General features: G+C 41.9%; 1 protein-coding gene across 10 annotated transcripts in view; it reads right to left on the minus strand.

Moving 5' to 3' along the window:
• hspg2 (heparan sulfate proteoglycan 2) overlaps positions 1-12282 on the minus strand; it is a 193513-nt gene that overhangs the window by 26698 nt on the left and 154533 nt on the right. For 9 of the 10 annotated variants that reach the window (XM_031794506.1, XM_031794504.1, XM_031794508.1 and 6 more), the window contains 9 exons: positions 11804-11946; positions 8681-8758; positions 6372-6507; positions 5968-6128; positions 5319-5454; positions 4717-4860; positions 4265-4399; positions 3910-4091; positions 72-267 (listed from right to left, as the gene is read on the minus strand). In XM_031794506.1, coding sequence (XP_031650366.1) covers positions 72-267; positions 3910-4091; positions 4265-4399; positions 4717-4860; positions 5319-5454; positions 5968-6128; positions 6372-6507; positions 8681-8758; positions 11804-11946 — 1311 coding nt within the window. The remainder of the gene's footprint in view (positions 1-71; positions 268-3909; positions 4092-4264; positions 4400-4716; positions 4861-5318; positions 5455-5967; positions 6129-6371; positions 6508-8680; positions 8759-11803; positions 11947-12282) is intronic. The other variant, XM_031794510.1, reaches the window with a different exon arrangement.

Genomic DNA, 12282 nt, shown 5'->3' on the forward strand with positions numbered 1-12282 from the left:
ATCAAAACCTGGGGAACTCTGTTATCTTTGCGTTAATAATCGTTAGTGTAATTTGGAAGTGCATCAGTTACCGTGAGCGTCACATCTCAGTGTGGTGGTCTGTCCCTCCACCACCACCATAAGGGGTTCTGGCACAGAGGCACGTGGCGAGGTGGGCACCTGGGCACCCCCTTCCACGATCACTTCCACCCTGGTCTCGGTGGTTCCCTCGTTGTTGCGGGCCGTGCACACGTAGGTGCCACTGTCTTCTGGACGGGCCACTAGGACCTGGGAGGGTAAGACCGTGTCGTGTCTTTTGGACTATCATTAATGTGAAGACTGTTATAGTATCAAATCATTTCTCTAGGTGTAATTATTACGTGATTAAACATGAATTAACTAGGAAGTCGGTGCACCACGGGAAAATTTTGTTTAAAGAGTTACTATTTCCTGAATTTAATTGAACTATTTTCATATCTTATTGATTACAGTCACTTATTAATGTATTACCTCATCAGTCATATTCTGAATGTATACCAATTGGCTTAATTATTTATTTACTAACTAACTAAATAATCACACAGAAGAACATAAACACACACAGGATAGGTTATACATATAGAGCTGGTGGGATTTTCTATGCACCAGCAGAAGAGACGTACGTCTGGTAAGACGAGGGGTGGGGGTGTGTGTCTATTTGTCAATAACAGCTGGTGCGAGATGCCTAATATTAAAGAAGTCTTGAGGTATTGCTCGCCTGAGGTAGAGTACCTTATGATAAGCTGTAGACCACACTATCTACCAAGAGTGTTCTCATCTATATCACTCGTAGCCGTCTATTTACCACCACAGACCGATGCTGGCACTAAGACCGCACTCAACCAACTCTATAAGGCCATAAGCAAACAATACAATTCTCATCCAGAAGTGGAACTCCTAGTGGCCGGGGACGTTAATGCAGGGAGACTTAACTTACCAAGTTTTTACCAGCATGTCACATGTGCAACCAGAGGAAAAAAAACTCTAGACCACCTTTACTCCACACAGAGATGCATACAAAGCTTTCCCCCGCCCTTCATTTGGCAAATCTGACCATAATTATATCCTCCTGATTCCTGCTTACAAGCAACAACTACAGCAGGAAGTACCAGTGACTCGCTCAATATGGAAGTGGTCAGATGACGCCAATGCTACGCTACAGGACTGTTTTGCCAGAACAGACTGGAATATGTTCTGGGATTCATCCAATGACATTGAGGAGTATACCACCTCAGTCATCGGCTTCATCAATAAGCGCATCAACGACATTGTCCCTACAGTGACCGCACGTACATATCCCAACCAGAAGCCATGGATTACAGACAACAGCTGCATCGAGCTAAAGGCTAGAGCTGCCACTTTCAAGGAGCGGGACACTAATCCGGATGCTTATAAGAAATCCCGTTATTCCCTCAGACGAACCATCAAACAAGCAAAGCGTCAATACAGGGTTAAGATTGAATCCTACTACACCGGCTCTGACGCTCGTCGGATGTGGCAGGGCTTGAAAACTATTACAGACTACAAAGGAAAACCCAGACGCGAGCTGCCCAGTGACGTGAGCCTACCAGACGAGCTAAATGCCTTTTATGGTCGCTTCGAGGCAAGCAACACTGAAGCATGCATGAGAGCACCAGCTGTTCTGGATGACTGTGTGATAACACTCTCGGTAGCTGACGTGAGTAAGACCTTTAACTTCTTGGATATAGGGGGCGCTCTTTTAATTTATGGATAAAAAAATGTGCCCGTTTTAAGCGCAATATTTTGTCACGAAAAGATGCTCGACTATGCATATAATTGGCACCTTTGGAAAGAAAACACTCTAAGGTTTCCAAAACTGCAAAGATATTATCTGTGAGTGCCACAGAACTGATGCTACAGGCGAAACCAAGATGAAATTTCAAAAGGAAATGGCCCAGATTTTGAAGGCGCTGTGTTCCAATGTCTCCTTCTATGGCTGTGAATGCGCCAGGAATGAGCCTACACTTTCTGTCGTTTCCCCAAGGTGTCTGCAGCATTGTGACTTATTTGTAGGCATATCATTGGAAGATTGACCATAAGAGACTACATTTACCAGGTCTCCGCTTGGTGTCCTCCGTCGAAATTATTGAGTAATCTCCAGCTGCGTGCATTTTTCCATTTGCTTCAGAGGAGAAACCCAACTGCCACGAATGATTTATCATCGAATAGATATGTGAAAAACACCTTGAGGATTGATTCTAAACAACGTTTACCATGTTTCTGTCGATATTATGGAGTTAATTTGGAAAAAAGTTTGGCGTTGTAATGACTGAATTTTCGGGGTTTTTTCTTAGCCAAACGTGATGAACAAAACGGAGCGATTTCTCCTACACAAATAATATTTTTGGAAAAACTGAACATTTCCTATCTAACTGAGAGTCTCCTCATTGAAAACATCCGAACTTCTTCAAAGGTAAATGATTTTATTTGAATGCTTTTCTTGTTTTTGTGAAAATGTTGCCTGCTGACTGCTAGGCTTAATGCTATGCTAGCTATCAATACTCTTACACAAATGCTTGTGTAGCTATGGTTGAAAAGCATATTTTGAAAATCTGAGATGACAGTGTTGTTAACAAAAGGCTAAGCTTGTGAGCCAATGAATAGTTAACGTTGCGTTATGGTAATGAGCTTGAGGCTATGATTACGCTCCCGGATACGGGATTGCTCGACGCTAGAGGTTAACTGGGAGTCTCGTGAGTGAAAACATCCGAAGCTCATCAAAGGTTAACGATTTAATTTGATTGCTTTTCTGATTTTCGTGACCAAGCTGCCTGCTGCTAGCTAGGCATAATGCTATGCTAGGCTATCGATAAACTTACACAAATGCTTGTCTTGCTTTGGCTGTAAAGCATAATTTCAAAATCTGAGATGACAGGGTGATTAACAAAAGGCTAAGCTGTGTTTCAATATATTTCACTTGTGATTTCATGAATATGAATATTTTCTAGTAATATTTTTTTGTCCGTTGTGTTATGCTAATTAGTGTTAAATTGATGACAATTCTCCCAGATCCGGGAGAGGGAGTTCCAAGAGGTTTTAAGACTTCATATGAAAAACAATTATCTCATTTAGAAGGCTAACATCACATTACATCTTCTCACTAATAGTTTTATATTTAATCATATACGTTTCCCCACATTTGGATGTGACCCTGACAGCTGGGAAATATATAAATTAAGGGATACTGTTATGTTGTCCTATCGTCTTTAGTTACATCACAAATTATTAACAAATTCGACAGGATTGTTCTTTAAATACCCCAGGACCATTCCAAATGTTTGAAATACAGAAATACTGTTGAATTATTCACCCTTTTGATGTTAAAGTTAGGCAAAGTCTCTCTCTGTGTCCCACAGTCACACATTCCAATCTCAATACTACAGACCCAGAAGCAGAGTATTTATGACCATCATAAAACTGTGGAGAGAGAGAGAGGGGGGCTATGATCCTCCCCCAAGGGCACGTCATGACAACAGCTTTACTGCATTTGCCCATCATAGAATAAATAGCACACCCTATGTAATATATCTTAGCACAAAAATGTATTACATCCTAACACTAAGGTCTGGTTACTCATACACAGATTAAGCCTGGTTTTTAGAGCAAGAAGCACATTGAATTAAGAATCTAGGCTTAATCTTTGTTTAGAAAACCTTTATTCTTCCACATACATTTCACTTGTAATTTAGTAGACACTCTTATCCAGAGAAATTAGGGTTAAGTGCCTTGCTCAGATTTTTCACCTAGTCACCTAGTCGGAACCAGCGACCTGTCAGTTAGTTACTGGCTCAAAGCTCTTAAAAACTAGGCTACCTTTCGCCTGTACAGTACAAAAGCTCAGTAAAAATGAACATAGATCCAGTACAGTACCTGCATGACAGCGTTGGACTCCATGGGCACAGGACTACTCAGCATGGTCTTGCGGGCGTTGTCCAGCCTGTGCCATGTGACAGATGGCCGTGGCTCCCCGGAGGCCTGACACTCCAGATTGATGGGTTCACCCACCTTGACTCGCACGGGCCCCTGAGGGGTGACAGTCGCTACGGGAGACTCTGGAAGGAAGGATGACATCACCCAAATAAACAACCTTTCCTTTACCATGACAACCACCAAGGGGGGCCCTTAGTTCATCGACAGAGAGTAGCTGCTCATACTGAACCACACCATAAACATCAACAGCATATATGTGTGTGTGTATGTGTGTGTGTGTGTGACTACACCATACCTCTGACAATCAGAGAGACCATGCTCTGGGTGATTCCAAACAAGTTGCTAGCCACACAGCGGTAGGTGCCCTGGTTGCTAGGGCGGGCATCAGTGATGATGAGGACAGAGCCGTAATGGTCAATCTTCACATTGTCTACAGAATGACAGGTTTTATAGGGAATCATTTAGTCTGTCAAGTACATCTCTTACAAGCAGCAACTGTGTGTGTTAAATTAAAAATGTAGCTAAAAATGAAAGAACAGTAATTGGATACAGACGATATGTTGTCATTACTGAATATATTACAGGTAGTTTGCGTGTGTGGATAATGACATGATTCTGACATCTGACAAGAATCTGACTAAATGCCTTTCTGCTGTATGGAATTGAATTGAATGATTCAGTATCCTCCAGTTGGAGAGTAACAGTGTAACAGTATGTGTGTGTGTGTGTGGGGGGGGGGGGGCTCACCGGGAAGGGGCTGGTTGTTGGACAGTTTCCACTCCAGGCGAACGGGCTGGGCTCCACTGTAGACCCTACACTTGAAGCTGGCTGACTCTCCCTTTCGCACCGCTGCACTGTGGGGCTCAATGGAGATGATAGGGGTCTGCAGGCCTGCTCCAGGGAACACACACCACACAAACATTACAACAGGACAATGTTTCCTCTGCTCACTCAAGTTCTAATCCTACAACATTTACAAGAGGGTGTACTGTAAGTACAAGATCATGATACTTTAGGTCTATGGCCTCCATTGGAAGCATTGGAATTTAGAAGCAAATACAAACCATGACAAACCAGTAACCCAGGAAGGTTTGAACCAGGATGAGATCATGGCACAGTGTGGAAAAGTAAAGCATCTGCTCTTGAGGTCACTTTAAGGAGGGTTGGAATTAAACACAACTGGAAAAGTAATACTGTACATGACGAAAGGCCACAAAATAAATTACACAGATGTTCCTACTGCGTATACGTCGGACTGCTTCACCACCATCCCCAGTGATATCAGTAGAGAGGATAGTTCCATTGTCAAGCCAGTGTACTGTCACAGAGAGAATAGCTTGCTGACTTACGAGAGGAGGTGGCTGTGACTGAGACAGAGACTGAGGCCTGACGGACAGGTTTACCAGGCGCTGCCTCCGCACGACAGATATACTCCCCAGAGTCATCTGGGCTGGCAGAGAGGATACGCAGCTGGGTACCCAGAACCTGTTAGGCACAATGGGAATTATCCTGCTGAATATTCAGCTGAAATAAACAGTCTTCATTAAAGGGATAGTGCGACATGTTGGCAAGGATTTTGTTCTACTTCCCCAGAGTCAGATGAACTCATGGATACCATTTTTATGTCTCTGCTTTCAGTTTTAATGAAGTTGAAGGTCGTTTCTGATGCAATTTATAACTAGCGTTAGCACAATGACTGGAAGTCTGCAGAACCAACTAGCATGCTAGCTAGCAAAATGTCCCACTATCCCTTCAATAGATTTTTCATAGAGATTTGACTAGCTGAGCATCCTAAACAGTAATGATACCATATCATCACGTGGCTACAGTACATTTACATGAACAGTTGGAAGCATTTGTATGTTAGAGGTAAGGTCCCAAAGTTCCTGGGTTTTCAGAAATCCATGTTGGGAACTTTGGAAAAACCAAAATCTGGGAATTTTGGTAAAGTTTCCAGAATTGTTCAACCCTAGTAAGAGAACATGTGTATATTCCAACCTGGTGATTGGCAGACAGGCGTCCACTAGACCTCCTCCAGGTGACAGCAGGTGGGGGGTTACCAGGGACAAAACAGTTAAGGTCCAGAGACTGTCCCTCCTGGACGTCAGCTATGGAGGGCTGGATGGTGATGGCTGATGAGATGGTGTCTCCTCCTATTGCTACACAACCACAAACACAGGACACAGACAGGACACAGACATGTTGTTAGTAATGTTAAATGACTATCAACACACAGCGGCAGCAAGCTCTGGGGTACAATTACCTGGGTCATGCCCATTAAGGAGAAAACATTTTGAAACAGATTAAAACATTGACGTAATCTGAACTATCTTTCCAATTTACGTTGCGAAACTTTTTAAAACGAGTGCCCTACTGAACATGACCCTGGAGTGAACTCTCACCTCTATTGACAGTGACCTCGATGGGAGCCTCTGAGGACCCTATGGAGTTGGTTCCGACACACAGGTAGGTGCCAGAGTCAGAGGACTTGATGTTGGGGATGAGAAGGGTGCCAATGTCTGTACGCTCCATGCGGGTCTAGAGAGGACACAGCAACAAGCATGGAGAGGGATGAAGAATATGTCACAATGGCCTTAGACACAATGCACCACTGTGGTACGAGCTACACGACAATGTGCATGACAATGATCATGTCTCTACCTAAACCCAATACAAAAACATCATACATACAGCAGATGTCTTACCTCTGGACCAACACCTACTGTTTAAACATTGTATAACCACTGTGTAAACCCACAAAGGTGCGAACAACAGACACACTTGAAATAATTTCAAATCAATACCAACAAAAGCACAGCAGGGTGGATCTTCAGCATATACAGTATATAGCATTGTTAAATGGTGTGTGCGTTGTAACAATGTTTGTGTTATGATCATTAAAAATGGCTTTTCAGTTATTGCTGTGCTTTGCATTAAATAAAACAATAAAATCTAACCAATTCATTGTTGGTTGAAGAGAAAAGTAATGTTTAGGTATATAAACATTACTATAATGATTTCACAGTTAGAAATGTTAATTTGACAACAAATAATGATCACTATTGAAACAGTTACCAATGACATACAGTAGGTATACTACAGTAGGTAGTCATACACTACAGTAGGATACACTACAGTAGTTGGTCATACACTACAGTAGGATACACTACAGTAGGTAGTCATAATCTACAGTAGGATGCACTACAGTAGGGAACACTACAGTAGGTAGTCATACACTACAGCAGGATACACTACAGTAGGATACACTACAGTAGGGTACACTACAGTAGGATACACTACAGTAGGATAAACTGCAGTAGATAGTCATACACTACAGCAGGATACACTACAGTAGGTAGTCATACACTTCAGGAGGATACATTACAGTAGCATACAGTACAGTAGGTATAGTAGCACATGTTATTGTGTACTTTTGTATACTTAAAATAATTGTTGTTGAGTTGTTAAAATGATTCAGTACAATGATGACAGGACTGGGAAACTGTTAGGGAATTGACATATTAGACATAGTGCTTTGAGCCAATACAATGCTTTCAAGCAATACTACAAAGCTCCTCTGTACAGTATGAAATCCCTGGTAATGCATTACAGATGTTTACTCGTACTTACAACCACTCACTAAATCAAGGCTAAGCAACTACTTTACACTTGAACTATAATGGACAGAGTGGATCTTAATATCATTTACAACCTTACAACCATACAGTATTACAACCATCAACGTGAACAGTGGCCAGTGTTACAGCTGAGAATAGAGTACACCTAAAGACATTATTTAAAGGGGTGTGTCTAGGCTCTAGAGAGAGAATTTAAAGGGGTGTGTCTGGAGAGAGAATTTAAAGGGGTGTGGCTGGGCTGGGTGGATTACAATATCCTAGGGGTGGTGGTAGTGTGCCTTCCATCCGTGGACAAAGCTGCTTAGCTCCGGCCTAGTCAACCGTGAGGGCCTGGCTAAAGTGAGCAGTGGCTGAGGCAGAGCCGGCTCAATGTGTGTCTGAACCCATTCACAAGTTTTCAAAGCAACCCATTTGCTAAAGTACACAGAATTTCTGCGTGGCCGCACGGCAGAGCCTGAGTCCCCATGGGAAAAGCTGACACAACGCTGAAGCTGTCTGAGGCAGAACAAAACAGAGCCCTGAGCATCGGCTGGCGGAGGAGACATGAGGTACGGAGGGACTAACCCAAAGCCCCTCGAGGAGACAAGTGCCTGGCATGAGTAGCCAAAACCTTTTTTACAAATCGATACCTGGAGCCAAATATAAATCCAAAAATAATATTGTGACATGTATCAATTATATACATTTTTCCCCCCATCCCTAATGATGGTGGATAAATTAGAAAATGAAGGACATGGATGGATGGATGGATGGAACATTTATAAAACAAAAACAACAACTAAACCATGCCATAAGAAGAGCTTCACACCCGGCCTGCTATTGTTGTTGTTGATGATGTTTTTTTTTACCAGTAATACTTAACTACTATTTCTCATGGAGACTTTGTGAGCAGCTATATGCTTGTAGTGAATTAATGGCAGTTACTGTGTGTGATGATGAATCAAAGACACGTTTGATCATGCATTTAGTTGACAGTGTGTTTAGGCAAGGTCAGTAGAGGACAACAGGTGGGAAGTAAGAGACGAGACAGATAGATAGACAGACAGACGTAAAGACAGGACAGATGGACAGACCTGCAGCTCCTCAATACGTCTCTGTAACACATCGAGACTGTTGCTTTTAAACTGATGGAAACCGTGAGAAGGAATGGCCTGAGCAAAACGTCAAGGAAAAAAGGGGGGGAATAAAAAAAGGGAGGAAGGAAACACAAGAAGGAAAAAAAACAATAAAGATTGGTCAAAATACTGTACACCAGAATTCACTTTTTCACCAACACAACCCTTTCAATAGCATGGTGAGATACCAGCACTAAATACTGTATACCAGGGATGTCAAACATATGGCTCGCAGGCCGGATCCGGCTCACGGGGGGGTCCAATCCAGCCCGCAGGTGGTTTGAGTAAAATAAATAAAATAAAACCAAATCCAAACTGTGTAGAAATGGTAATTGATCTATATTCATACAGTTTCTTGACTATCCAGCTTGCTAATAATCATTAGACAGTCAGTTTCTTCCAGAAACAATGGATAAAGGACCATTTTTGGCAAATTTGGACGGCAAGGAAATCTAACACATTTTCCGGACCTTGTTGAAGACTGAATACGGTCCCCGGGGCAAAGTGAGTTCGACACCCCTGCTGTACACAATACATACAGTGAGTGAGTTGAGAAAGTATTCATACCCCTTGACTTATTCCACATTCCTAAATTCGAAAAGGATTCAAATAATTTTTTGTTCTCCTATCTACACACAATACCACATAATGACAAAGTGAAAATATGGTTTTAATAATGTTTGCAAATGTATTGAAAATCAAATACAGAAATATCTTATTAACATAAGTATTCACACCCCTGAGTAAATACTTTGTAAAAGCACCTTTGGCAGCGATTACAGCTGTGAGTCTTTATGGGTAGGTCTATTTCACACCAGGATTGTAACATTTTTGCTCTGTCAAATTGGTTGCTGATCATAGCTTGCTATAGATTTTCAAGTAGATTTAAGTCAAAACTGTAACTCGGCCACTCAGGAATAATTCAATGTCATCTTAGTTAGAAACTCCAGTATATATTTGGCCTTAGCTACACTGTAAACTCTCCTTCCAGACTCATATCAAACATCTCCAATCCAAAATCAAATCTAGAATCGGCTTTCTATTCCGCAACAAAGCCTCCTTCACTCACGCCGCCAAACTTACCCTAGTAAAACGGACTATCCTACCGATCCTCGACTTCGGCGATGTCATCTAGCTTCCAATACTCTACTCAGCAAATTGGATGTAGTTTATCACAGTGCCATCCGTTTTGTTACCAAAGCACTTTATACCACCCACCACTGCGACCTGTATGTTCTAGTTGGCTGGCCCTCGCTACATTTTTGTCTCCAGACCCACTGGCTCCAGGTCATCTATAAGTCTATGCTAGGTAAAGCTCCGCCTTATCTCAGCTCACTGGTCACGATAACAACACCCACCCGTAGCACATGCTCCAGCAGGTATATCTCACTGGTAACCCCCAAAGCCAACCACCTCCTTTGGCCGCCTTTCCTTCCAGTTCTCTGCTGCCAGTGACTGGAATGAATTGCAAAAATCACTGAAGCTGGAGCCTTACATTTCCCTCACTAACTTTAAACATCAGCTATCTGAGCAGCTAACCGATCGCTGCAGCTGTACATAGCCCATCTGTAAATAGCCCACCCAATCTACCTACCTCATCCCCATATTGTATTTATTTACTTTGCTGCTATTTTGCACACCAGTATCACTACTCACCATCATCTGCTCATCATCATCTGCTCATCTATCACTCCAGTGTTAATCTGCTAAATTGCAATTACTTTGCTACTATGGCCTATTTATTGACTTACCTCCTCATGCCATTTGCACACACTGTACTTAGACTTTCTTTTTTCTATTGTGTTATTGACTGTACGCTTGTTTATTCCATGTGTAACTCTGTGTTGTTTCTGTTGCACTGCTTTGCTTTATCTTGGCCAGTTCGCAGTTGTAAATGAGAACTTGTTCTCAACTAGCTTACCTGGTTAAATAAAAGTTAAATAAAAATACTATAAAAATTGTCCTGCTGAAAGATGAATTCATCTTCCAGTGTCTGCTGGAATGCAGACAGAACCAGGTTTTTCTCTAGGATTTTGCCTGTGCTTAGCTCCATTCTGTTTCGTTTTTATCCTGAATAACTCCCCAGTCCTTAACAATTAGAAGCATACCCATAACATAAAACAGCCACCACTATGCTTGAAATTATGGAGAGTGGCACTCAGTAATGTGTTGTATTATATTTTCCCCAAACATAATACTTTGTATTCAGGACAAAAGGTGAATTGCTTAGCCACATTTTTTGCTTTATTACTTTAGTGCCTTGTTGCAAACAAGATGCATGTTTTGGAATATTTTTATTCTGTACAGGCTTTCTTCTTTTCACTCTGTCAATTATGTTAGTATTGTGGAGTAACTACAATGTTGTTGATCCATCCTCAGCTTTCTCCTATCACAGCCATTAAACTCTGTAACTGTTTTAAAGTCACCATTGGCCTCATGAGTTAGGAAGGACACCTGTATCTTTGTAACAACTGGGTGTATTAATACACCATCCAAAGTGTAATTAATATTCAACGTCTGTATTTTTACCCATCTACCAATACCCCATCTACCCTTCTTTGCAAGGAATTGGAAAACCTCCCTGGTCTTTGTGGTTGAATCTTTGTTTGAAATTCTCTGCTCGACTAAGGAACCTTCCAGATAATTGTATGTATGGGGTACAGAGATTAACTAGTCATTAAAAAATAATGTTAAACACTATTATTGCACACAGAGTGAGTTCATGCAACTTATTATGTGACTTGTTAAGCAAATGTTTACTCCTGAACTTATTTAGGCTTGCCATAACAAAGTGGTTGAATACTTATTGACTCAAGACATTGTAAACATTTTGACAAATCTAATTCCACTTTGACATTATGGGATATTGTGTGTAGGCCAGTGACAAAGAAAAATCTAATTCCACTTTGACATTAAGGGGTATTGTGTGTAGGCCAGTGACAAAGAAAAATCTATTTTAAATTCAGGATGTAACACAACAAAATCAAGGGCTATAAATACATTCTTTCTGAAGGCACTCTATGTAGCTACTCAGTATATATCCTAGACAGAAAGTATCAGGTAGAAAGGACCACTGTTTACCTGCGGAGGAAGTTGTCCTCCCTGTTTCTTCCAGGTGAGTCCGGGGCTGGGCGTGCCTCCAGCCCGGCAGTACAGCCTCAGCGTCTCCCCCTCATGGATGTCCACTCTCTGGGGGCTCACCTGCACGTGGGGCAGGCTGGCACCTGAAGCATTTAAACACACAGGAAGAACACAGAATATGCCCAAATGAGGACCCAACAAGACTGGTAGACAATATGGGTTGTCACTAGTTACCACAGCCACAAAGATACATTTTGTAAAAATTCATGAAAACAAAAATGTGCTTTTTGGTCTTAATTTAAAGTTAGGGTTAGGTATAAGGTTAGCAGTGAGGTTAAGGTTAAGGTTAGGTTTAAAACAGTCAAGCTGCAGAGGGGAGGACGGCTCATAATAATGTCTGGAACGGAGCGAATGGAATGGCATCAAACACATGGAAAGTAATGGCTTCAGCCATTACTACGAGCCTGCCCTCCCCAATT

The sequence above is a fragment of the Oncorhynchus kisutch genome, linkage group LG17, assembly GCF_002021735.2.
Source record: "Oncorhynchus kisutch isolate 150728-3 linkage group LG17, Okis_V2, whole genome shotgun sequence".
Lineage (NCBI taxonomy): Eukaryota > Metazoa > Chordata > Actinopteri > Salmoniformes > Salmonidae > Oncorhynchus > Oncorhynchus kisutch.